This window comes from Haliaeetus leucocephalus, unplaced genomic scaffold (genome assembly GCF_000737465.1).
Source record: "Haliaeetus leucocephalus isolate CR32 unplaced genomic scaffold, Haliaeetus_leucocephalus-4.0 Scaffold164, whole genome shotgun sequence".
In the NCBI taxonomy this organism is placed as follows: Eukaryota; Metazoa; Chordata; class Aves; order Accipitriformes; family Accipitridae; genus Haliaeetus; species Haliaeetus leucocephalus.
Genome location: NW_010972600.1, coordinates 1,722,931 through 1,750,278, shown reverse-complemented (window position 1 = coordinate 1,750,278; position 27,348 = coordinate 1,722,931). Strand labels below are relative to the sequence as shown.

The following is a 27,348-nucleotide window of genomic DNA, read 5'->3' as shown; positions in this document are numbered from 1 at the left end:
GGAAAAGAATTGCAACTAGCACCCGTGGGGAAGAGCGTAAAGGAAAATGGCCTCTGTTCCTGGTTCCTGACAATGGAAGAGCAAAGGAGCACAGCCAGAACTGCAAGTAGCTGACAGAGCGATGCACAGCAAACGCACGCAAAGTACCACTGGCCTCAAGGTATGTCATGTGCAGGGAAATAGCATCTAGCATCCTGCCAGGAACAGGGCAGCTCCAACCGCAAAGTTTCCAGGGGCTGACAGCACCATTTCTTTGCAATGAACAGGCAGCTCAGAAAGTTTAGGGAATGGGCTATCTTTGTTCCTACTGCAGAAGTGTTGATTTCACAAGTGCTGAGTGGCGGAATTTGCACTTAGCAACACGACTGGGTGTGATACTTCCTCCACTAGACAGAAACACGACTTCCAGGGAGTTACACCTCCTCAGAATATCATATATTGGGCTGCTGAGTCTCTAGAGGAGGCACTAGTTCAGGATGCCTGCACCACCACTGCATAGCACCCCTGCCTTGTTGGTACCCAGATGATACCCTATCCACAGTCTGAGCTCAGCAGCACTCTCAATGCTGATTTTTCACACCATAATGATGAGAGACCTGGGGGGCTAGGACTGGTTCCACAGGCACCTTGTGTGCAGTCGCACCTGGGCTTTGGCTTCATGTGGGACATGAGAATAAGCAGCAGCCTTTTTCATAGCATTAGGGCTTTTTTTTCATGGCATTTTTTTTAAAAAGAATCTGGCCCCAGCTGACTCTCAGCCTGACATGAACAGGTTGAACACTGTGTGAAACAAGGAGAGCTTCCTGCAGGATGGCAGTGGAAGATTAGTTGGAGATTCCTTATATTTGTGACTTGTTGCATGACTTGTAGACCTTCTTGCACTCAGCCTAGACCATCAATGGGTCAGTTGTCTTTGCTGTAGGTCTAGATGGAGTTCTCCAGTGATGCTAGGTTGTGCTTCAAGTTTATAAAATGCATAAGGGACAAGAATAGGCTTAAATAGCAGAAGAACTGGGTCTCACGCTATACTGCTGCCTGACCCAGGTCAGAGCAGGTCCTGGGGAGCGTGGCAGGCAGCATGGTGCTCCATGAAGCTGTCAGAGCTGCTGTCTCAGCTCAGCACCCCGCCGCAGCTTGCGCTGCCTCTCCCCGACTCAGAGAGAGTCCTGCTGGGATGTGCAGCAGCTTGACTCAGGTCCTCCCTCTCACTTCTTGGGAACTGTCTGAGCATGGCCTCCCTTGGGAGAGATGACTCACCCAGGCGTGGAAAACACGGGTCTGGTCAGTCCCATCAGTGAACAATACGCACACAGGCACTGGCCAAGACACTGGGCTATGAAATGGTCACTGCCAGAATTTAAGGATCCATACCCAGCTCTGCCTTGTAGGTCGCAGCCACAGAAGAGAAGTGTGAGGGTAGTAGTAGAGAACATAAACTTTTGCTCAACTTTCTTTCTCCCATACTCCCAAGTCCCACCCTCCTCCTTCCATATTACAGTGATGGAGATGCAAACCAAACACACCTTTCTTGGAGCTGATCTCTATTTCAAAAGAAGGCTGCTCCTGTAGGAATAAAATATGAACACTGGCATGGGGTGGTAAACAAGCCCCTAGAAATTTTTGCCACCCAGTTACTTCCTTCCCTTCTTAAATACCCTGAAACAAATATTACTACAGTAGCTGCAGCCCCATAGAGCTGTGAGAACACTCCATGCAAAAAAAAAAAAAAAAAAAAAAAAAAGTAGTAAAAAACAACAACAAAAAAGAAACAACCCCAAAACAGAAAAGCCCTTCCCTGGCTATGCAGGTCTGAAAATCTCAATGTTTCCTCATCACCCCTGGGAAAGGGAAGGGCTTTGCCTAGACACAATCCAGCACAGAGTCACCAGCAGTTCTCCACTCCAGCAGATTCCCAAGGTGCCAGACCTAAATCCTGCCCTGACTTGCAGGCAGTGCGTGGAAGCTGTGGGTTCTTCTCATGGTCACCAGGTGAGTGAAAGGAGAGGCAGGCCCTGAGGAGCCACACCACCTTTCCACAGGTCTGCTGAGGTTCGGCTGGATATGGAGAGGGCAATACTTGGGCAGCCAGTGCTTGCTAAGTACCAGCATTTCTGCAGACCTGCGAAACAATCCCAGGATTACTGCTGTCTTTGCCTAACTTCTAGCGGCAAAGAAGGCAAAAAACCAACAACAGAAGTCAAATCCATCAACACTCCTATAAGGTTACTAACTACTTCTATGCAGACACTGCTTTGTCATTCAGCACAGGGCTAAGCATGCTCCTAGGTAACTACGGGGGCACAGCAGGCGCTGGAGGGGACGACACAACTTTCCAGGTTTCTGTGGTGCTTCCCTCAGGCCTTGCTTAATTCCCATTACTAGACAACATTTATGATAACTCACAAACTTCCCACAGGCCCCGCAGGGCACCGGTCCCAGCATGCTCCAAACGCCTCCTGTTCTCATTTAATTTGGCCAAGCATGGCAAGCTGGGACCCGTACCCTTCACAAAGAATACTGCTCAACTGACACAGAGCAGGACATCTCTGTGGACTATTTCCCAACAAAAAAAGAAAAAAAAGAAACCAAGAGCAAATGCGACTTGCTCCATTTAATTTCAATTAACTGCAGCCCTCAGAGGCCAGGAGAGATGCCAATCTAGCAGTCTGTTGGCCATCCCCTCAGGGATGTCCCATTTCTCAAATGCCCCTTTCCCAACCAAGCCTCTGCTCTTCTCAGCTTAAAGTTTTAACAAGTCATTATATCCCACTGTGTTAAACTAATAAGAGCTTTAAAACCTGCAGTTTTTTCCTCTGGACGACGTGACTGAACAGTGGAAAGGACACACGGTCAGACAAGAACCCTTCTCTGCAGTGGGGACTCTGCTACCTCTGGAAGCTCCTGACAGTGACCAGTGTTACTGGATCCTGGTAGAAAGACATAATGTAGTTAGGGCTGGGGAAGAGGAAAAGGAGCAACTGCTGTCCTCAGTGTGCTAGAACTTCTCCCTCCCTAGGTGAGGAAACAGGCAGCTTATTTGCAAAAAGGCAAGTGGTTTCCTAAAAAACTACTGAAAAAAACGCAAAGGCTGCACAGCCCCTTCCCCTAGAAAACTGTAAAAACGTTGGAGACACAGTGTGGCAGCAGGGAGGCTGGGAAGGCAGCATGGGGACAGCTGCTGTCTCTGGACCATGCCACAGCCATGGCAGGGTCCAGAGAAGTCTGGCTGTAACTTGTAGATGCTCACTGGAGAGGATTCAGGAGCTCAGGTCCTCTCTGCCCTCTGTCTGGGTGTTCAGTGGGCAGTAAGTGGCTGCGGCTGGTCTCCACACTGTCCAGGCAGCTGCTGGTATGTTGGCATATCCTGCCCAAACAGACCTCGAGGCTGTTCTGTGACCATAATTGCTGTCAGTGACCAGTCCCAGCTTGGGCTCCCCTCCTCCGGAGGTGTCTCCTATGAGTGTGCTGCTGCTCAGTTGCTCTCGACCAGCTTGGCTAGTCCCTGCCGGATCTCACTGAGCTCAAATATCTTCACATCCATTATCTCTGCCACCTTGGTGACCTCGTTCTGGATCTTCTCTCTCTCGGCTAGGGTCTCCGCCAGCGTCTGCTCAGCCAAATGAAGGCGCCGCTCCAGCTCTGCGTTGCGTGCCTCCAGCTCCTGCCGAAGGACACAAGTGCAGTGAGGTGGCTACCCAACACTGATACACGCTGCTCACAGACCACCACCCATATCTCCACAAAACAGCCCTGCTAGCACTCCAGAGCCAGGCTACCCACACCCAGCCAGCCCAGGTCTCCATCAGTTCTTTCACCAAGAGATCTCCTTATCTCAAGCCACAGCACTCCAGCATGCACATGCATGTGAGCATGTGTTCCCCAAACCCAGGCCATCTGCCCGCAGTTTGCAACTGCGTGTAAACACAGATCTCCTCACATGCCTATCATCTCCAGGTCTGATGGCATTTGATGTTTGGAGATATTATTCTGCCATGAAAGCCAGTGCCTGTGTCTGGGGCTGAGCCCCACAGCAGATCCCCTTGTTCAGAAGCTCGGACAGGCAGGCAGTGCCCCCAGAGACTGCACAACAGATCGTGCTTCCATCTGTGTCCTTGCCCTGAGGTGCAGAGCAGCTTGCATTGCTCCTGCCAGCCAGACTGAGTCAGAGCTCTGCTCCCCAGCCATCCCTGGCCATCCAGCAAGCTAAGCAGGACATGACCTGTCCTGCTCCAGTCCTACTTCAGGGGCTAGAGGAGAGTATGTGAAGGCTGGGTTTGCTATTGCCTGCTGATTGTGTCCCATGTTATATCTCTGAGGGATACGGGGAGGGTGAAAGAAGGCAGAGATCAGGCAAGGACCTGTTCCCACCATCCAGAGGCAGAGATAGGCATGGCAGCTCTGCGGCATTCACTCTTTGGCTCAGAGGAGAAATGGGAACGGATTCCTCTACTCTGAGTGCTGAGATGTCCCAGATCTGCCATCCTTACCTGCAGCTTCTGCAGTGTCTCCTCACGCTCACCCTCTGCTTCCCATCGGCCACACTTTTGGCTCTTTAGCATCTGAATCTCCTAAAACACAAGGAGGAAGACCATCATGTCAGACCCACTCCTGTCCCAGTGGGGCCAGCTTCCACCACATACCCCAACCAAGGCCCCTTCCTTCTCTCCAAGGATCACATAACCACACTCAGCTCCAAATTTTAATACCTCCCTTTCTAACCTTCTACTTCTGCTCTACCTGCTGCTTCCCACTAAGCCATTAGTCCCTAATCAAGATGAACAGATGAGTGCCATCAAATTTCAGTGGTCTCTGCACCCTGCTGCACCCTTGCTCAAGATCAGATCCCAGGCTCTTGGGGCCAGGGTCTCTGCTCAGCTGTTCAGAGAAAGCCTTTGCACACCTTTGCCTTGCCCCAGCGTTTTTTCCTCTAACCTGAGTAGCTCTGGGGAGAGGAGAGACATTTCTTCTCGCTAAGGATCAGGAACCCCAAAACACCTCCATTCCCCAATCCCTGCTTTGTGGCTCCAACCCTAAGGCTCTGTCCACCCACCCTGCTGAAGCATGGCCACCAGAGAGTCTGCAGATGTGCAAATCGGAGAGGTTCTCTCCACATCTCCTTCACAGCCTCTGTAATTAAAACTCTGCTTTAAATCATTCATGTAAATGCAGTGAAAGCCAGAAGCAATTACTACACTAGAAGCTAACTGCAGCTGCAGACGGCTGAGAGGGGAAGGGGTAAGACACAGCCCTGTCATTTGTGCAGTGGCTGAGACTGTCCACTCAAGGCTATTTGCATGGGAGATTCCCAGCACATTACTCTCAGCTTTGCTTCTCTGGGGAGGGAGACCACTGAGGGGGCTGTGCTGGCTTACAGAGGCTCCTGGCTTGCATAGGCAGCACGTGCAACAGCACGAGGCATCCTCTGATCTCATACAAGCTGTAATGACAGACAGGGTGTTGGTGATTGACAGGCCACCCAGCTTCAGGCTTTGCTCTGCTTTCTGGGGTATTACCTCGTCTTTAGCCTTGATCAGTAGTTCCAGCTCCTCCAGGGTTTGGCTCAGCTCTTCCTTATTGTTCTCACTGGAGGAATCGTGAGCCCCCTGTGACTCCAGTTCTGCTACCTACATGGAAGCAAGCACAGGGAAGGCACGCCCAGAGATACAGGAATGTCTTGACACCTTATCACCCACAGTCATTCTCTGTCATATTTTGGCTTCCTTGCAAACCCAACCAGGCTTACAACAGGATAGCAGCTCCCACCCTGGGGCTGTTAGGAAAAAAATTCTCTCCTTCTGCTCTGCCTAGATCACACAGAGAAACACATTGCAGTGAAACTCGGTCTAGAGACTCTCTCTGCTTTCTCCTGTAGTTCTGCACTTCCAGCAAAGCTCAACTGGCTGACATCAAGCACATGAACCTACAACCCAAAGTGACAGCTAGATCCACCTCCATTTACATCCCTGGGCAGAAATTGCATTTACATCCCTGGGCAAGGGAGTTACTGCAGCTCAACCACAGCAGAGCTGGGAGGAAGGGTTTGCCCAAGCGTGTTCCCTGTTCCTGAAAAATTCATCCCAGTGGCTTAGATTATTCATGAAGAGGATTCATTTTTAAAAGCTCATTGAAAGGTCTGCAGCAGCTATTGCTGGGGCCCAAGCACTCACGGGGCCTGCACTGAGCTCTACAAGTGCAGCTCCAGCGATGGATACTCTCACACAGACAGGGCTCGGACCTGTGTGACACTTTCCCAGAAGCAGGGACAGCAGGACAACACTGGCTGGATTGGGCCTCTGCCAGGATCCACGTAAACAGTGGTTGTGAGCTGTCAGACTCACAGGGCCATGGCCAGAATCAACCAGCTCTGGTCCCAAAATGCTCCAGTTTAGGGACAAAAACCTAGACGTTTCACCGAGTTACAGTTTCTTCTGTGATTCTGCAAAGTCACCAGTGGTTGCCTTTCACCCAAGGCTCACAAAATCCTCACTCCTAGCTCCTGGCTGTAAGAACAGCCACAAAACAGCTGAGTATGCACAGAGCAATGGCAGAGAAAAGGCAGCCCAATCCAGCCAGCCCCCAAAACCATACATATGCATATGCGCAACCAAGACCTCTGCTATACTTAGGGCAGGCTCCTGCTGCAGAGGAGAAAATCCATTCCATGCAGCTATTTTCCTGTCTGACTCCAGCACTGAGAATTAGCAATGGGCACAGTGAATCCTGGGGGATGCCTGCTTACTGCATAGACTGGCCACACAACAGCCATCAAGTGGAAACAGCTGTTAATTGCTATAAATCCCTGCTGCCTTTTGAATGAGCTATCTAGAAGTGAAATGGCTTTATGCTGCCTTCTCCAGGGCTCCAGAGTCCTTTCCCAGCCAAACCCCAACTGTCCTAAAACCCTTTCCCAAGTACTCCACGGTTCTTCCCTCCCAAAAAACCCAACCGTGTGACTGTCACTCCTCTGCCCAGATGCACACAGGCCTCCTCAGTTGATCTGTGACCTCTCTGACATTACATGGGTCAAAAGATCCTATTATTCCAACAGAACAAGGGCTTGTTTGTACTGCGTCACCCGCATTTCATGATGTTGCAGCTTGGATTCAGCTAATTATAGCAGATAGAGCAATCTTCATCCTTCCTGTCAGCAGCCAGAAGATTGCCCTGATGCCTAGCTCAGGGTGGGGGCATGGGCCTTACCCAGTATTGCTGGCAGCTGGGAACTAACCCCAGAAAATCTGAAGGGAAGCTGGTATTCTTTGACTTTGTGCTCTGGTTTCCTCCCTTCATCCACAGGGACTCAGCACACCCCCAACTCACTCTGCAGTAAAACAGGAGCTCTTGCGAGAGCTCCCTAGTTACATGGCCTTATTCCTTGACATGTTTTCCCTGCCAGGTTCATGCAGCATCCTGGATTTCCATCCCATCTCCTGCTGACACCCATGGAAACTGATGGGAGAATGGGGTCAAGGGCACCATCTGCCTCTGGGACAGGGCTTCCTCTGACCTGCTCTGCAAGAGCCCTCCTGTGCTCACCCGCTGCCGCAGCGTTTCCGTCTCCTCCTGATAAGCAGCCAGCTGCTTCTTCCACTGGTCCACGTTGGCGTTGGCTTCGTGGAGAGCAGCCACTAGCTTGTTGTTGTTGTCCTGGAGGCTGAAGAATTCCGCCTCCCACTGGACCTCGCTCACCGAACTGTGTGAAAGAACAGGGGAAGTGTGCAGGAGAGCGTAAAAGAGTCTCAGCATGAAGGTTTCTTCCCCCCGTGCTAACATGCGCTGAAACCACGCTCTTGGAAGCGCTGGGCAGCTCCCTGTTTTCTATTTGGCTTTCGTATCACTTCCCAAATTTAAATGCTTCTTCCAGCCCTGAATATGCATCTCTTTCCTTTATCCCTGGATATTTGACTTTGAGGCCATGTGTGCTTGCTTGAAACTGCAGAAACCACACTGTGAGATTAATGGCGGAGGGGAGGGGAGATACAGCTACTATAAAGGAGCTTTGCAATGTGGGACTGTGAATCCAATTTTAAAACCCTTGTTAGATCTGAGTTTGCTTTGAATAAAACCCTACCACCCCAGACTCAGAAGGTAGCAAAGGACACTTGCTTTTGATTTAAAAATATTCTAAGTGTTCAGCTGAGAGCTCAACAGGAGCCACAGGGCAGAATCCAGCCCAGAGTCTTTTGAACAGACAAAGAGCGGAAGCAGCAGGGACTTTGCTGGAATCATCAGGGGAATTAACACAAATGCAGCCCTGGGCCAGCTGGAAAAGTGTGAACATCTTCTGGTATCACAAACTACTGATCTGTAGATAACTGGCATCAACTCATCCCCGCTGTGGGCACAAAGCATTCTCCTTCCCACGCCGCCTGAACAGCAGATTTCACCTCCAAGCTGGAATAACTTTTTACTGGGGAGGAAGCGAAATCAGTACAGTGGAGGGTCTGAGCAGCAGCAGACATGGGGCTTTACTCAGCTACCTAAAGAAGTAGCGCTGGGTCAAAAGCATTTAGGATAAGGACATACACCAAACCCTGCCAGAATAGACAGTTTAGGAGTCAGGAGCAGAGAGCACTTGTGGCAGCCTCACCCCTCTGAAAGCATCTTCTTCAGCCGCTCCTTCTCTGTTGTTATCTCAACATCGGCACTTTGGCTCCGGAATAGTTTGTCTTCTCCTGGCCCATTGGAGCTGATGATGGGGCTGGGAAGTACCTGGGGGATGAGGAAGAGGTGGTTATCACACAGCACTGAAGACAGCCCATGTAACCACAAGGTCTCTGCAAATTCATTCTCAGCCTGGGTTCACAGGGCTAGTTCTCAGTCCCTGTGCTCTCGTGAGAAAAGCTGGCTTTCAGTCCTAACTCTTAGGTAGCGCTGTGCTTGTCTGCATGACAAGGGGTGGCAAAGACCCTCATGTATGGCTCAGCAGTACCGCTCATGGCACAGCGATGACTTCAGAAGCTATGTGGACACAGGGCTTTCTCTTGGATAGGTAGGTTAGCGCTTCGCTCTTCCAGCAGCTGCCCCGCTGTCCCGTCCTCCCTTTCCCTGTCTCCATGCCATGCTGGGGCAGCAATCCCAGTACACAGACACCCTGAGCAGGTGGGTTCACAGCTTGCATGCACCAGCTATTCCTCCCTCCCGACTTGAGGTACTGAATTCTCTGGCTCTCAACTTCCCCTTGACAAATGCCAGCGATGTTACAGCCCGTAACCCGAGTCCCACGGCTGTGCACAACACTTGAGCTGCTCAAGCTGGCCATTTCAGGGTTTTGCTGAATTCTTAATAGGATTTTCTTGCTGGTTCTCAGAGAGAAGTGGAAAGACTTAATAAACTCTAAACACAGACCCGCCAGGCCACCTGGATTCAGTCACAAGTCCAGCTTCTGTACCTTGAATTAAGACACCAGGTGCCACTGGGACAGTGTTTCTCAGGCTCAAGGGAGGGAAAATCTGCTATTGCTCAGATGACTGTGGCACCCACCTTCCAAAGGTGTGGGAGAAGAAACTCACAGCCCTTGCACCAAAGTATACCCTCCTCTATGGCTCCATATTCCTGTGTACATCAGAGCTAGCAGAGGCAAACAATTTGTCCTCCCAGGCTGGAGGGAACTGACAGCGGAGCAGAGATGCATATGCAGAAGCCAAAGCAGACTTTGCGTCTTCCAGCCCCTCCAGAAGACCCTGTCTGCACAGTCTCTTCTCACAGCAGGAAAGAAGCTTGGCACTGATGGGGCAAACTGAGCTATAAAAAGACTCTCTGAGCAATGAGTCTCTGGGATCCTAAGTTGGGGGCTGTGAGACCAGGTGGCTGGCGAGTCCGCTGGGGTTCATAGGTAGCCCTCAAATGTCTGTGGTAAGGGCAGCCACCTGCCTTCGGAGTCGGCTGACATCTATATATAGAGCAAGACAGGGCCATAAGATGTATTGAACACCAGCTTCATGAAGCCTTCCAGAGACTGACTGAGAAGTGACACCTGCAAAACACAAGCCTGCCTCACCTTTACCACAAGGCGGGGAAACTGAGGCAGGGAAGGGGCAGAAGTTTCCTGTTGTGATGTGTTGAGCCCCTGTGAATCCAACTGAAACTGATAACAGCTGAAGATGCTCCACACTGTTTTGTTGCTTACATTATCCACAGTGACATACTCTGGGATGGGGATTGGCCTAAAAGGTAGTAGAGGACAGAAGAGAACTGCTATCCTGGGATTTCCCCAGCTCTGAAAATCTGAAGCCTAAGTAAACTAGTGCAGATGGAGAAAATGAGGGAGTCCTGATCTATTTCAGGAGACAGATCTGCTCTCTGCTCACTTGCAAACAGAAACACAATCAATTATTCAAGGATGAAACTCATGTTTGAAGCTCTACTAATGTAGAGACTGCAAATCAGCAGTGGGACAGCGAAAGAAGGGATGATGGGCTGGTGTATTTACAGGCTGGGGAAGGCAGGAAATGCAGGATAAGATCTGCACGCCCACATGGTAGGGGACACTGCATGTGTCACTGTGTCAGCATGCTGGCTGCCGGATGGCTGCAGGCAGGGGCCATGCATTAATGGTGTCCAAGCTCTCCCACTGAGAGACAAGGCAGGCTGAATGGGAAGAGTGAGCGTGGGTTCCCATTGTGGCAGTTTTAACGCTGCTGAGTGAGGTAAGAAGAAAGAACAGAGCCTTAGGCCGTTTCCCTGATCTGTGACCTCCTCATCCCTTCGGTTGCAAGCTGCCATCGCAGCATAGAGGAGATGAACATGTCCTGTTGTGGCACCTGATGAGTTCTGCCTGCTGTAAGCAGGATAAGAGGGAGTATCTCTACTCCCAGCCTCCACCTCCTGGCCAGGGGAGCCCCCATAGCTGCAGCTGGCCACAAATCTCTGTCTTGGGCAATTATTACTGACCAGAGTCTTTTACCTAAAACTTTGGTCCTGCTATGAGTGCTCTACTCTACTCCCTTCTTCATTTGCCTCCCATTAGGATGGGGCTTAAAGTTAGCAGGAGTCAAAAGCTAGGCACGTTTTCCCCATTTTTGCACCCCACATGACATTTCCAGTCTCTGCAGAGCCACCGCCTCCACCTCCCCCTCTTTTCCCTGCAGGCCAAGGTACTGTTCACACTCCCTCCTCCTCCTCTGCTGCCACTCCATCTGTACTCAATCCAGAGAACGCAGCGTCCTCTATCCTACAGCTCCTCTGCTACTGCCAGGAGCTCTGGGAAATGCAGAATCACCTCTGGAGTGAACTGTTTGGGAGGGCAACTTCACCATCAGCACCAAACTGCTTCACCATGGGAAAAAGCAGCGTAGAGTTCTCCGCAACTTATCCTCTCCCCTCCATCCCACTGCTGCTGGAGTTGGTTTAGCTGTACAGGGAGAAAGGTAACAACTGCAAGTGCAACACATGCGAGAATGATCTGTGATGGGCTTAAGCTTTCTGGCTTGGTCCCCTGGGGGAAAGAAAATTGAATGACTGGTTGTCACGCGTGCAGTTCTACCTTAGGGGAGAGTTCCCAAGAGGGGGGAATAATTTCTACTCTCATAGCACAGCTTCTCTTCCACAGTGGAAATATGTCAGAAACAGAAGAAGTCTGGCCAGAACTCCTCAGTCACCAGCTCTAAGAAATCACTTTGTCTTTCCATGGACCCCCACAGACAGCACCATCACCTATCAGAGACACTTGGAGAAGAACCCCCTGCAGCCCAAGAAGAGGGAGAAAAATGTTTGGAAATGCCACATGTCTTCCTTTCTATATCTTCAACCAGGCACCATGCACTCCTTCATGCTACTTGCCTGTTACTATCACACTGAGCCCAGGGAGAGCCAGCAGCTCTAAAGAAAAAAAGAAACACAACAAAAACCACCAAACCAAAAAATCCCAGCCACCACAACAAAAAACCCCACACTTCCAGCATGGCTTTATAAGACATCAAATGGTTTTGATAGTTTAACTGGCAAAGATGGAGGAGTGTGAACCTTCCCAGGAGCTCCACTTAAGCACTAATTAGTTAATCTACTTCATGTGTTTCAGTAGAGTGACCTCAGGGCCACAGGTGTCATCAAAATGTGAAGCTCCAACCTCAGTGTCTGGCAAGAAAGCTCTCAGAAAGGAAAGGGATGAGAGCAAGAAGTTACTAGAGGAGATCAGCACAGTGGCCATTTTCCCCAGCTGTCATTGCTCTGCAATGAGCTTTACTCATGCCTCTTTCCAAGCATTACCTGGTGAGATGTGATATTCAGGGCAGGATTGGTCAGCTCTGTTTTATCCTGGGACTTCTCCCTCGCCAAACGGGCTGCTTCTTTTACTTCCTGGAATTTCTCTGCAAACTAAAGGGGAGTGCGAAAGTCACTCCAGTGCTACACCAAAATGCGGAACGAACTAGAATTGATGGCTGGGTTACCCATCTCTTTGTAACTTAGTTCAACATGCTTTTTAATTTGTCTTCAACTAACAATAAAATTCAGGGAATAGCCCCTGTCTGCCCCTGCCCATGATGCTGGCACTCAGGGCTGTGGGGTTAGCAACAACACAAATTGAGTCTGAAGTCCTAATTCAATTTGTGATGCTTAAAACACTCTGCAAATATTACTTTAAAGCTTTTCCTAGCATCTTTGTGTCCTGCATTAGATTTTAGCACAGTGGGAACAGTATTACATGAGGTTCCTAAAGACTTTTCTCCAGAGGCTGATCTCCCCTTCAGGGTTTCGGGGACATTCCCCCTGCTAGCATCAGGTTTCTGCCAGCACCTGAAGCATTACCTGGGAAAGATGTTGCTCCGAAGCAAAGCCCAACCCATAGACCGTGTTGGCTCGGCTGTCTGCCCATTGTCCAAATTTCTGGGACGTCTTTGTGAAGGTCATGTTGGGGGTAATAGTGCTGTTGATGATTGCCTGTAGAGAGAGGCAACAATGAGAGTCAGAGAAAACTCCAGCCTGCCACCCGGGGGTGGTGGTGTGGGATAGATCACTATAATCCCTGTGTACTCTAGGAACTAGGGGTAGAAAGCTCAGGTTTTTAACCTATAAGACAGCAGTTCAGGCTTTTGGTGACCAAAAGTGCTTTGAGTCCAGCTACGTGACATGAACAAATCTCAATCATCTTGTCTACTGAAATAGAAAAAAAGCCACAATATCATCAGCTTCCTCCATTGCTGGAAAAGATGATAAGAGACAGTGTGTCTCTGGGGACTTAACAACTTTATGATGTTCTCCATTTTCATGGCAAGCAAGAAAAAAAAAAAGGCTTAAACAGCAGTCAGGACTAGCTATTATGAAACACTCTGCGCTGGTTAAGGTAGCAGCAAAATAAATTCCCTGGGAAGATTGCCTAATCTCTGCCATTGGAGGTCTTCAAGAACAAGTCAGGAAAACGCCTATCAAGAACAGTTTAGGGAAAGTTAATCTTGTTTTGTGGAAGTGACTAAACAGACTACCTCTGAGACTCCCTCAACCTCTGTCTGTCATTTCATTCTATCTACAGGGGCTGGTTTCAGCACAGGATAAAGGATCTCAGAAAAAGCTTGTGTTTTGCATGCATGGGGGATGAGAAGAGAGTGGGGCAGGGAGGGGCAACATCAGACCCTAGGGCACATTTTTCATCAGCACAGATTCTAGTATCTAACACTAAATACACTTGAGCATGGAGGCAGTATTTTACCTTCCATTCCCTGCAGTGAAGATGCTAGAGTGCCCATGCTGAGAACTGACCAACGTGACACCAAAAACATCAACACCAGAGCAGACTTTCGCTGCAGAAAAAACTGCTGTCAAGCTGTGCGATGTCATCAGCAAATGCCCCCTACCTTGGTGCCCCCCACGCTGATGATCCGGTACACGTTGCGTGTGGCATCGTAGAAATATGAGACAGTCAAAGCGTGCTTGCTGGCAGGGATCCAGTTCCGTTTGGTGGCAGGGTCGATCTGGAAAACATGGGCCCTGGTGCTGAAGATTGGCTGCTCCCTGCAAGAGAAATGAACAGGGCTGTCAGGGCAGAGGGGAAGCTGAGCAACGGGGGAAGCCCATCGACTTCCTGGCACTTGTGTTGCATTATGCACTGCCAGCAGCACTTCTGCTATTCGCCTTCTCTCCAGGGATCTGAGACACTAGGTGCTAAGCAGTGCAGCCCCCACGGACGCAGCATCTCTCAAACAGCAGCCCTTCACTGAGCCTCTGTGCAGGGAGTAGCAGCTCCCCACTGTCTGGACTGGTATCATCTAGTGTCCCTTCTTATTAGGGGAGTTATGACCCAAGTTCTCCATCATTCCTGGAAATTGCTTTTCCAGGGACCTCTGCATCCTTGGCAGTCTTCTAAAGCCCAATTTAGAAGCTGGAGGACCACTGGCTGATGCCCCTGCAAAGTAAAAGCCCACAGCTGTTTATGCCTCCTATTTGCCCACTATCCAGGCAGCATGATGACAGCAGCTTTCACTGCACACTAGTGATCTTGGTCTACAAAAATACCCTTGGCACAATATCAAAGCTACCAAGGATGTTTAACCCCAGGTACAGGTTTTTACCTTCCTCTAGAGCTTCTCTGTCCTCCTCTGCAGTCTTCGGACATTTCCAAAGACCACAGCATGGTCATGTCAGCAATAACAGACTATACCCTCAGGTTAGTAGATCTTATATGCACGTTCACCAAAGGATGGGCACGAAACTTGCAAGCAGAAGCGCAAATAGGACATCACAATCTCATGTTTGGAGCATACCAGATGGCCCTACACAACACAGCCAGTGTGGCAGTTATGCTAATGATTAGGGCTTATATTATTTTTAGCCTGACTTGAAGCTTTCTTTCACCATCCCTCAGCACCTTAGTGGTCAGTTCATGGCAACTTCACCAGGTATATGATTTCTCTGGTTGCTGTATTACTTTTACTTCATAGGATATCTCCAAGTTGGAACTCTAGGGAAATGGATGGATGGAGGATGTGTTTGGGATGTGAGCACAAAAATCACCTTCCCCTCAGCACAGCTCTTCCTCCCTTGACTCATGCTTGGGAAGCACATCCTGCAGTGAGAGGTCACATTGCAGGATTAAAAGCAAGTCATTTAATGAATTAAAGGAAACACTTCACCACACAATGTGCAGCTGCTGCAAGAAAGCACTGAACCAAGCACTGCCTGGACTTTGTAACCAGTAATATCTGAGCTGAACTAAGGAGTTGAATCTCAGGCATCAGGATGTAACTTGAGTGTTTCAGGAGGCAGGAAGGAATGTTTCCATGACACAACAGTCCAGGTGCATCAGGGCTTGGGGTCATCATTTGACTTTGGTTAAAACCCAAGGCACTGGCCATTGCCACACTCCTTGCCCAAACCTAGTGAAATCTGATGTGATTGGAAACATCCCACACCCCCATGACAGCTGCAAACAAGGCATAGTCACAATCCTGCTACGTGCAAGCTCCCAAAATCCAGACATTTATACTTCCTCCCCATTCCAAGTCCTCACAGCTGCAACGAGCAGATTTTCCCATCAATCCAAAGACAAAGGTACCTGGTGCTTTCTGAACCCATCACCAAAACTTAGGAAGGAAATAAAATGCTCCCTGCTACCTCCCAGTTTCAAGCCTTGTTCCCAGGTTACAGCCCTGACTCAGATCTCTTGTGACTGCATGAGGGTCTAAACCAGCCCCTTCTCCGCATCCTCTCTGCCTGGTTTTATTCAGCCACGGTCTGTTTTTGGAATGAGATTCAAGTTTTCCAGGCTCCACTAACAGATACTAACTTTTACATGGATCACGGCTTATCCTTTGAGACACAGTATCTACAGAGTAGGGAAAAACTAATGTTTCTGCACCTTAACCCCCAAGTCCTGGGCTAGTGTCAGAAAGAACAGAGGAAGGACATTACCTAGTTGTTGACATTTGTTAGTAAGGGTAAGACAGACTACAGGCCAGTGGAGTTAGTATGCGTCTCTCCTCCAACAGCTTCCTTCTCAGGTCTCCTAGCTGGACTGAGGCTCCTTTTTGGTTTTGCCTCCACAGTGATTCATTTCCTAGCGATGGAAAAGTCAGCTGTTATTTATCACACAGAGCACAGACAGAGCGTTCAACCAGGCAGCATTCAGGGGCTTCATTTGTCCCAAACTCACAAAGCTTGTAATTTGTAATGATTTCTCATCACTGAACAAGTTTTCTTCCCTGTCATGGGAGATAATTGGGTGAGCTGTGTAACTGGAGTAAATCGCTTTGGCAGCAGGCTCTGGCTGTTGGGAGAGGGCCACAGAGGAGCCTGGAAGGCTCTAGTGTTTCCAGTCATGCACACGTGATGCTGGCTGCATGATGGAAAACCCTCCTCAGAGATCACCCCTCACGCACGGCAGCTATTCCTGTGCTCACTATTCATCAGTGAGGTCGGCACCCAGAGTCAATGGAAACCATCCTGCTGACTGCAGCGGGTTTTGGACCAAGTGCTGCTTCAGACAGCCTCCTGCCATGCACCCTCACCCAGAGCTCTCTGACATTCCTGGAGATAACCCTTCTCTGCCCAGAGGGACGGGGTTTGCAGCTGCACCTGGGAATTCACCCACCATGGGCATTCCCTGCCCTGTGCTCCACAGAGCCAGGCACGATCCCAGACCACAGCAGTGATGAGCCCCTGCGGCTGGCCCGTGCTGTCTCCCCACAACATGAGAGTGAGCTGTGCTATTCATTTGCTTTGTAAATTAGTCTCTCCAGTAAACAGCCCTGCTCTCCTCCATATCAACTGAGACTGCATATCTGAAAAAGGGAGCAAAACTGTAAGAAAGTGAATTTGCATGATGAAGGATGCCTGTAGAAGGGGTAGAGCGCCCAGATCTCCCAGCCTCTCTGCCAAGTCTGCCTTCAAGCAGGTCAACTTAGAATGTCCTAATACTTGGAAAACCCCACTGCCTTCCTACTGATCACTCCAAGACAGGAGAGGCTCAGGAGGCCACTCAGATGTCAACTGTCCCGTAATTACAGTGTCACTAACCACAAAAGGCAGCATTACTTTCCTTCTGAGCACCAGGAGTAGAAAGTAAAATGTCATTGTAAGGCCTGTCAGTCAGCAGAAAAGCCCATCTTCACAGGGTTTAGCTTATGTTTTTTCTAGTCACACGAGGCTGACTTGGCTGCTCTCTCGACCAACACACAGCCCCTGGGCATGCATGCTCTTTTCCTGGTCTCAGGTACACCAAAATATGCACCGCTGATGGTGTTGATGGGGAAGGGCGCTCTACTTTTTGTGCCTTCACATAATCACTGCTGTCTCGACACTCCTCGTACATTTGTTTGTGCCTTATGGTCTTCCCTGGAGCAACAAAACTTCGTGCTGTCTGCAAGAGGTCTACCCCTTCCAGTTACAAATGCGAAAGTCTTGCAGACTCTCTGAACAGGCCTGCTGCCAGTTACACCAGATGTGCTTTGCTTCCAACAGATAGCAAACTGGCAGCAACAGCGGCAGGGCATGTCGGCAATTTCACCTGCCTGCCCAGTGCCAAGGAGGGAACTCCTGCACGCAACTGTCTCCGAGAGAAGCAAATGGCAGAATCTCCTGCAAGTATCTTTCAGGTCTCCCCTTTTCTCACCACAAATGGGAACAGTTGCTGCCAACTTGCACGGCCCTAAATAATGGTGACTGGAGATTGCTTTATGAGGCAAGGACGCTATTGCCTTCTCACAACTACCCGAGTATAGTGCCAGCCTGGCATGGGGACAGTGCTTTCTAGGACGCAGTTGCTTAAGCTCTGTAGGTAAGACTCAAGGAGAGCTTTGTGCTCTGCTTGGGAACGGCGCAGAGACGTTCACACCCCCTTTGCAGTGTTTGTGCAGGGGGAAAAAAAAAAAAAACCAAACACGTTGGTTTTTGTTTGTTTTTAAATCCAGCAAATGATACAATTTGTATCCAGCTAGTGCAAGAATTTCATTGTCAAGGATGCTGGCTAGCCTGGAAACCTGCCTTTCAGTACTCACTTACTTGTCTGACAAGGTTAAAGCAAAAGCTACAAAACAAAAGCTCTCCTACAGTCTAAGTGGTGGAGCACAACAAAAGACATTCAGAAAGAGTAGGCAGCAATGCAAACCAAGAGAGAAGAAAATCAAGAAAGTCTGCAAATCTAGGGGCACATCTCTAAGAAGTCACAAATGGCTTATTAAATGGAAAATGGCTCTACCTCACCCTTTCTGTGATCCCTCAGCAGCAGAGAACCATGGCAGGGTTTGACACAGCTCAGCGCAGCTGAGTGGATTAGCAAGGTGGGGACACAGGCAGGACTGCAGGGCACTGGCATACGTGTGGAGGGAAGTTCAGGGCAGGAGAAGCACAGGTGCTGAAAGCCAGATCTGAGATGCACGAGCGGAGTAATGTCTGAGGAGCACTCGTCTGCATTCAGCTTGCTTCTGGCCAAGCTGCTGACCTCTCGTTTCCAAAAACACTACAAAGCATTTAAAAATAGTCCTGGAAGTGCCAAAGATTCAAACCGTCATGTCCTCTCTCCCACTACAGCCCTCTTTTCTCCTGTGTTTTAAGTGTATATGCTGGATACACCACACATCCCTAAATGCTGACACTTCTTTTCCTGCTCCCAGCTGGGAGTCCCCGTAACAATACAGACATAGCAGTGAAAAGGGCATGTGTAAATAAAACCACTTACATCCCCCCAGGGCTGTCCTTTGCAGATAATTAAGAAAAACCAAAGCAAATGACTGAAAGGACAAAGATCTGGCTGAGACACAGACATGATCAGCAAGTGCCTGATGGCAACTGGAAAAGATCCAGGTCTCATCACTACCAGCATTTGTTCCCAGCCCAGGGGGGAAGGGCAAAATTCAATATCCCACGTTCCACTGACAGCTTAAAAATGACCTGTCCCCGATCAACGTTCCCCAACACTCCAGCAGCAGGCTTCCAGCTACCAAGGAAAACCAAAGAGCTGAAAATGAAACGAAGAGGTGATCTAACTGCTCCAGCTATTCCTAACGTGTTCTTCACATCAGCAAAGCACCTGGCTCCAGGATGCTCCCCAAGTAAAGACCTAAATGCCTCCTCTTGTGGCTTCTCCTTAAAGAGAAGCTGGAAGAAGGTCACTGGGTGTTTGGGGAGGACACGTAAATATAGGGTATGGATCAATCATTTCCAATTTGCTCACTGACTGGAGCTTCTGACTCAGTGGTCATTAAGACGACATGTAAAACTGCATGCTGGTCTCATTTCCACCTTGGCTCTTATATTATTCCACTCTCTACAGCATCCAAATGGATTTCCTAATGAATAGCTGCTTATTTCACCATTGCCAGGAGAGCAAATCATTATTTGTCCTCTTAATTTATCGTCTCAGCATAGTAGCAATGGACTGAGCAGGCCAAAGGGACCAAGTTCGCTAAGGCTGGATGAGGGACCTCATCAGGTCAGGACACACTGATGCACTGCCAAGACCCTGGAGGAGAAGCAAGCCCTGCAAGCACTGCCCTGTGCCAAGGAGGTACAGATGGCATCAATTCAGTCCCTTGCACCAGCGCCACATTTTACCTAGCACGGGAACAGTGGGCATAAAAGGTGCCGAAGTCTGGAGAAGACTAAAACTGGCACTGCCCCCTCTATTTTGTGTAATCTGAACACATATGTCACTGGATGCATGGACTGTCCTTGAGTGTCCTGTCTGGATGTGGGCTCTTTACAGGTACATAGGCCTCTTCCCAAGTGGGATCTTCTAAATTAACCCAGTGCCGCTACAGGGAGAACACAAATGAAAGGGAGATGAGCCACCTTCCAGAGAGGCCTCTCCAAAGAGAGACTGCAGCACCTCCTGTTAAGAGACAGCACCAGGGAATGGTGCCAGGATCGTCCCATGACGCACCTGCAATGCGTGGGATCGCATGGATCGGTATATATACAGGCATCACACTAACACAGGCTCACCACGCCGCAGTAAAACAACGTCCAAACTGAAGCAGAGCTACTGACACCAGGCTGCTGGGAGCTCACTCGCCTGCCCTGCCTCAGAGCCCATCTCACGCAGAGGGCTCATCACACACACCTACCTACGCTTTGAGCAAGTCACCTTTATTCCCTCTGCTAGGTGTGTCTCTAATAGGGGGATTTCAGAGTCCTCTCTCTAATCCTCACCAGAAAAATACTCTCAAACCTGAAGACGAGTCTAATAGCAGAACAGAAGTAAAAAGGTGAAGAGATTTTTGGTTTAAGCCACAGGAGTCCCAGACAGAGTTGGGAACAGGACATGTTCCCCACTGCATCCTCCAGCCTCCTGCCACAAGGTAACAGCATACAATCCTGTAAAGAAACGCATCTCATTTTAGGAAATAGCCCAGGTTAGAGGAAGGGACAGAGAGCCTTTGAAAGAGCTGTTCAGCAAAACGTTAATGTCTAAATTTCAATAGCACTGTGGCAGCTCCAGTGTGTTTCACTGCATGCTTGTTCCCTTCTCTCTTTGCCTCACCCCAACTTCAGCTGCCTGTTGGGGTCTTTACACCTCAGAGAAACTGTGTTTTATTGCTTTTACTTTCTCAAGGTATTTCCAATGCAAATAGCACCTCTTTGGGAAAATCCTGTTTGACAGTTATAGGCTCTCTCTCCAGCAGGTTCGTAAAGCTAAGGGCAACTGCTAAAAGGCAGCCCTCCTGCCAAACATCTTTGAAAGGGAGAGGAAAAAATCAGGTTTTTATTGTTTACTTTAGATCTGTTATTGCATCCAGCAATGTCTTTGCTCGATAGCTTCTACACCGGGTGTGGGGAGGGGTCTCTTTCTGACTGCACAGCTGCATTCGATTTACGCTTTGTCCTTGTTCTTCTCCGATTTTCTGTGCAATCTGGAAGATTTTTCCCACTGAGATCCTCTTATGTTTTTCTTCTCAGTAATTCTCACCTCACAATCCTGTCTGCCTGCCTGTAACATGGCCATTTAGTTAACTGAATTACTTATCACATCCTGCTCACCTGCCCCCATCCTTTGCTGCATGACCAGAGAGAAGAAACCTTATGTTTGCTGTGGAAAGGGAAGCTTTTAGAGTCACCATTCCCCAAATTCATATTGATGTTTCTGTCCTGTTTTCAGTTCCAAAGTGAGGTGTGCGACAAAAGAGCAGGATTCAAACCCAGACACAAGTAATAGAGTTTTAAGAGAGAGATTTGGTGGGTGAGTCCGAGTTCAAAGCACTCCAGGGACACAAATAGTGAATAGGTCTGAGGTTTAGAATAAAGTCTTTTAGCCACTCAAGGCAGCAGTTGGAATGTGCTGGGGAGGCTAAGCTTGGTCCTCATTAACTGCATTTGCCTGGGTGCTCCTGGATGGGGTTCAGTCAAGGGCATCTCTAGGAAGTCCATGTGCTGTTCCCCAGCCTGCACCTCCTCTCACTCACTGCAGCTTCTCTTTGCAGGGATATTCATTTACTTGTCAGAGACAGGAGCCTCTCTGCACTTGGACGCAGACAGGATAATCACTTCAAATACTTTGCTCTGCATCTAGGCAGCCTGTGGCCCCCCTTCACCTAAAAACCAAACCAAAAATGCCTTGCAAGAAATCACAAAATACCAGATCAGCAGAATCATTTGTTTCTGTGGATCATGGGCACAACAGTACTCAGCCATGAAGGCAGGGAAGGACTTTGGGGGTGCGATGTTCCTACTGACAGCAGCAGGATACCTTCAGAGTGCAGAGACCTAGGAACATATTTCTGCGCTGTGGCTGGGCTCAATGCGCAGCCACAATGAGCAAGCCCCCCCAAAAAAGAGGTCGTCTTCTGATAAAGGCCCATTGCCAGCCGCAGCAGGAGGTGAGGATTTCCCAGCTGCTGTGGTGGGAACTTTGCAATTCTCACTGCCATCTTCTCCAAAGTCCTTTCTCTCTGCAAGATCTGGTTTCCTGGATGGGTGTTCACAGGGCAGCTTGTGCAGAGCAGAAAGGGGTACGTGAGAGCATGTGAGCGCGAAAGATATGTGGCTCAGCTCTGGCACTCAGCCCACCGCCACGCTGAGTCAGCTGGGAGGCCGTGCTGGCTGCGTCAGGGCCAGGACTCTCCCTTCTGTTGGATCGCCAGCCAGAGCACTTGGATGTGAGAAACCCTACCAAGCAGCACAGTCTGGGATAACTTAAGGGAGGGGGTTGGCCAGGGTGGATAGGGGGGAAAACGTGTTTCAGACAGACAGAGCCCAGTATTTCAAAAGGCAGAACTGGAGCAAAGAGAGGCCGGAGAACCAATCTCCTCCTCCACTGCTGTCTTTGTTTCCTTTTATCTTCCCTCAGCAGCTTGAATAGCTGCTGACTGTATGTCAGTGCTGTTTGGGGAAGAAGTGTGGGTTAATGAGAGTCAAACCTCATCTCTTTCCCTTTGCATTTCTCCCCAAAGCCTAACCCTTCCTCTGAGCCAGGGACTGGGTGTAACTCCCTCCAGAGACTATGGACTCTACTGCTTTACTGTAAATGGGTGCAGAGAGCGTGCTTTGATATTGCCTACCCAGGATTTGGGCACAAGCCCCCAGGACACTGAGTGTTAGACACTGAACTGCAAAACTGCTTTGGGAACAAAGTTTGGGAGGACCGATTCCCAGCTCTTTGTTCTAACCACCAGGCAGGTTTTCAAGCTCTCATAGCTGCAGCTTTGCTTTCATTCTGTGCTGCATAACGTGACCTTGGGGAAAATGCATAGATGCTGCTAGTGTCCAGATGGGACTGAAGGGGGCCGGACTTCTACCCAACAGCCACAAAGGGAAGGTGGAGTAGTGCAGCTCCAGTAATGGGAGGTGGCGAGGGGCTGCCTTCCCTTCTGCCTCCCCCAACTCCCAAGAGATTACCCAGCAGGGCTTAGCACAGGAATGAAAAGCAGCTGCCTCATGGCCTGTCTGCAGATAAAGGGCAGCAAAGGAATCCTGGCTGAATATGCTCCTGTTGGATCAGTGTGGGGAACAGCGACAAGTATGCAAGGTCAGGCACAGAGACAGGGGATCAAGGGCATTTAAAGACACAACACAGCTGAGTTGGGTTTTTTTTTCCCTTTTGGAAACCAGTCTCCATCTACAGAGCATCTTGGCTGCTGAACACTGTGCTACTGGTTGTCTACAACACAATCTGTGCATTCACCTTCCTGGGACAACTGTTACTTTTGCTACTAAGCTTCAGCAGTCCTTTCTTTTGAGTCACACAGACTGTTGCTGGAAGTCTGTACAGCAATTAAAAGTTAAAAAACCCAGCAGAGCTAGACTGCAGCAAAGTAATTCTTTATACACTTGAGAAAAAATGTCCAGCAATAGTTAGAACCAGAGAAGTAGAGATACATGCACATCTCGAAGTGCTCCATGCCTCCAACACATTCTGCCTCTGCCTTTTTGTTGTAAGCTACAGGACCCATAGTACTTCCAGGCACAGATGCCTGCTCAGCTTCACTAGAAAAAGTCCCCAAGATCTGCTGCTATTTTTGACCTGCCCTTGCCAGAGCTCCCAAAGCACAACCAACAGCCTCTTTGACAAGGACAGTTCAAATTGGCTGTTTAGCAGAGGTCAGCGGGATGACAGTATAGGTAAGACTGGGTGAATTAATTTGCTTGATATATGTGACAAGTGGGTAAACTCTATACTGCTCAAATTAGAACCCAATAAGTTGCATCTACTTGTATTTATATTTGACAATGCTATCAGCAGAGAGTCAGAGAAACATAAGTATCTATTGAAGACTCAGCTAGGACCTAACTAAATTAACTTCTCAGGATCAAGTGTTATTAAAACTGTCCTCTTCAGAGAGGAAGTGCTAATGCATTAATACCTACAGCGCAGTGGATACAAAAGAGTCCACGGAGAATTTATCCATGAAAACCAGAACATGATGTTACAAAGAAATCTAATATGGAGGAACAAAACCAGAATCCCTGCTTTAAAAATAAGTTAACTAAAACCAACTGCCAGAACATGACCTAAAAGGGGATGCGCTTTTAACCTCTTTTGCATCCAAAGTAATTTAAACGCTGCTAAAAGCTACTCAGTATCCCTGTGTGATCAAGGTACAAGCAAAAAGACACTTTTATCTTAGGAGTTAAGTGGAAATAAGGAATTTTGGGTGGAAACGTCAACTCTGGCAAACAGTGAAGTCTAAGCAGACTGAGATGGTGACACTATCTCAACATTTTCCATGGGACCTGGCGACTCTCTAAAGAAACCACATAGCTGCTGGGTGTACCTGCGGTAGGTCCAAGAAGGATTCATCTGCTAACTCTAATAAAGTGCTAGTCCCAGGCTATCTGCTTGTTAAACCCTTCCTGGCAGTTGTAGAAGTTTTAACAGTAACTTTGTGGATCACAGGAAAAGTTACAAGAAAATAGGGACACTTTCTGATTTAACCTGGATCAGCACATACTCTGCCAACTTCAAAGGGTCTATGCCAGATTCACACTGCTGTCACTTTTGATTCTTCACCTCTACCTTTTCTGCCTCTTGAATCTGTGCTTGACTGTTCTATCATTTTATCTAGATAGTCCAAGACAAAAATTAGCAAAAGGAAAACAAACCCCTAAGAATGTTGTTTAATTCTCTTGCACTGTCAAACCCACACATTTGGAGGGAGTTGATCAGACAGGCTTCCTACAGATCCACTGTGCTTTCAAACAGCCACAAAGACTTTATTGCACAAGAAACTCACAACAACATGTCAGGTCCTTAAAGTTACATGATTGAGACTTATAACTAGGACATAAATTAAATACCAGACTAAGCCCCTATTTCCATGCCAAAATCCACTGCCACATCCATGCAGCAGTATTTCACTCTTGGAAAATCCGAGGGGGATCATAAACTCAATCATCAGGGATTTTCAACCCATTTAGAAATGCAAACAGGATCCATTTTACTGAATGCCAAAGTCACAACAGCCAGACAAAATCCCTAATTTCTAACTTCTGGGAAAGTTTGTGAACACAACCCAGCTCCAGTCCTCCCACTCAGCCTCCCAGTTTGGATTTCATACAACATATAGATCACTAGAGGCTTCCCTTACATACGAGTTTATTTAAAGAAGTTGCCGAGACTTGCAATTACCTACTTTCCAACCCATAAAATAAAAGGCAAGTCTGAACTTTAAAGCTTGCAATGTGGAAAAAATGCAATTTAAAACCTTCATTTCTTTTGCCATTACCTTAAAAACAGCTCAGCGGCCATGAATAACAAAAGCAATTCAAGAAGAATAAACTGCCAGTCTCACCCCATCTCTGCCGGGTATCAGCTTCTTTCTCTCCCGTCCTTTCTTCAGCTGCCTGAGATTCTCTCCACGTTTTGATTTATTTCTCCCTTCCTCTTTCTTTCTGTCTGTCTTTCTCCGGATCCGGATGCTCTTTAAATTTCCTCCGGAATTTCACTTTGAAATCTTGCTAGTTTTGCTGTTGGCTCGAAACGCCCAGTAATCCCCGAGCGTGCCGGGCACCGAGGGCAGGGGCCGCCCGGACCCCCCCCCCGTCCCCGCTTTCCCCGGGCTGCGGGCGCCCACACCCAGCACCGGCCCCGAGCGCTCGGCGGGGAACTTCGGCACTGCCCCCCCGGCCGCCGCAGTCCCCAGCAGTTCCCCCTCTCGGCTCCCAGGATCCCTCCTTCCCTTCAGCATGGGAGGGGAGCGGCAGGATTAGGTGGTGCTTTTGCAAGCCCTTTTAGACAAAGCCGTCTGCTGCTGCTCCGGCAGCCCCGCAAGTTTTCCCCCCGCAGCCCAAGAAGCACAAGCCGCCTCCCGACTCGCGATTTCTTTGTTCTCTCTTTCCCTTTTTTTTTTCCTTTTCCCTCTCCTCTTCCCTATCCGCTTCCTCCCTCTGCTAACTGCCCCATCTCGGTCACGTTTCCCTCCGCTTCTTCTCCCGACTTTATTCCCGGGGCCGGGGCCCGGGGCCGGGGCCGGCTCGGCGGCACCACCTGCCGGGCAGAGCCGGCCCTGCGCCCGCCGCCCCCGGCACCCACCGCCGGAGGATTACCGCCGGCTGGATTACAGCGCTGCCCTGGGATCGGAATGGGCGCTGGCTACCCAGGGAAACAAAAATCGCTTTCTTTTCTCTTAGTCTAGACATCTGCCCCTCGGAAATCGGGCGAGCCTTGTCGCTCCGTCTTTCATGAAGTCATTTGTACAAGTGGAAAATTAACATAAACCGTGAATATATTTTTATGAAATGGGAAAATACCCTGGGAAGAAGGGAGGCTGAAAAGGCTTGGGGGAGCGGAGTGGGTAATTAGCAATCAGCCACTCCCAGCGTGCCGCTGCGGCCAGAGGAGCTAATGCATGCAGTCCTCGGCTGTGATAACCAGGCACGGAGCCGGAGAAGAACCTCCGCTCCTCTGGGGAACCCTCTGCCCAGGTCCAGTGCCCACACCTCCGGGATGCTGAACAACTGGAGAGGGCTCACGGGAGAGCCGTGAGAGAGAACAAACCATGCTCTGTATTGAAAGAATAAAAGTGCTTCATCTGTTCATCAAAGACAGGGTATGGCGTGACTTGATCATAACCATAAAAAAAAACTTCCTGGTAGGAAGAAATTTTATACATGAGTGCTCTTCAGTTCAGCCAGCGCAGGTGTAACAAGCTCCAAGGGCTGGAAGCAGACGCGGAACAGGTCAGTCTAGGAATAAGACGTGTTTTTCATCACAAGGGTAGGGAGGCACCAGTATCCTGGCCTCATGAAGGCAACAGAAGGCCAGACCAGGAACGGATCTTTTCATGTCTTCTCCTTATATCCAACACGTTCGCAGCAGAGATTTTGCAAAGGGCAGCTGCTCTGGGCGCTGCTCGCGTTCTGTTCTGTAGGCAAAGCCCAACGTGCATCCAGCCTGGTTTTTCCACACAAAAGAAGGACAAGGATGGGGCCTGCATGTGAACACTACCTGTTCTAGTGTGTTTGTGAAAAAAATCAGAATTGACCATTATCAACTGTATTGGGCAGGGTGCAGTTACTCTGGGCTTTAAGTCAGTAACTTTGAAGCTGTAGACAAGCTTCACACAGTTTTTTTGTGCAGGTAATAACTGTGCAAGCTTCTCATACAAACGTGCCTAGTAAAGAACCTGAAGTTTGGCTTTGGCAGGAAACTATTTCCGTATTGCCTCCCAGACGCCCCTACCAGTACACTCAAATCCTGATCGAACACCAGCACTTGATTCCCACAAGTGCCTCCATTTTGCCTTAAAATATGCCACTACTTTAACACGAAGCTTCCCATGAGCAGACTCAAGTGTCGCTGCTGGATGATCCCAGCCCCCTTTACACTCCTAACTTATCAGGACACTTTAATAGGAAATCTTCCCAAGAGAGGTTTTGTTAATCCCAGCCAGTTCTGCACATTAATTTCTCCATGAGTTAATAACTTCAGAACTTGCACCAAAATAGTAAGCTCTGTGCTAGTAATTTTACAATAAGAGGTGGAAG

General features: G+C 49.0%; 1 protein-coding gene across 4 annotated transcripts; it reads right to left on the bottom strand.

The window, feature by feature from the left end:
• Nucleotides 1–1,746: 1,746 nt before the first annotated feature.
• On the bottom strand, nucleotides 1,747–25,786 carry HOMER3 (homer homolog 3 (Drosophila)). Of its 4 annotated transcripts, none has more exons than XR_774092.1 (10): nucleotides 25,089–25,168; nucleotides 13,791–13,947; nucleotides 12,748–12,879; nucleotides 12,208–12,315; nucleotides 8,591–8,712; nucleotides 7,537–7,693; nucleotides 5,514–5,624; nucleotides 4,488–4,568; nucleotides 2,799–3,661; nucleotides 1,747–2,119 (listed from the first exon to the last, which is right to left on the bottom strand). XR_774092.1 is itself a non-coding variant. In XM_010563237.1 (10 exons), the coding sequence occupies exons 2-10, from the start codon at nucleotides 15,855–15,857 to the stop codon at nucleotides 3,473–3,475; spliced, it is 1,071 nt and encodes a 356-aa protein (XP_010561539.1). In that variant the 5' UTR covers nucleotides 15,858–15,988; nucleotides 25,155–25,786; the 3' UTR covers nucleotides 1,747–3,472. The 4 variants fall into 4 exon arrangements, 3 of the variants coding, with proteins under 3 accessions (XP_010561539.1, XP_010561540.1, XP_010561538.1); XM_010563237.1 differs by adding an exon at nucleotides 15,844–15,988 and having other exon boundaries at nucleotides 1,747–3,661; nucleotides 25,155–25,786; XM_010563238.1 differs by having other exon boundaries at nucleotides 1,747–3,661; nucleotides 25,155–25,786.
• Between the last annotated feature and the right edge of the window lie 1,562 nt (nucleotides 25,787–27,348).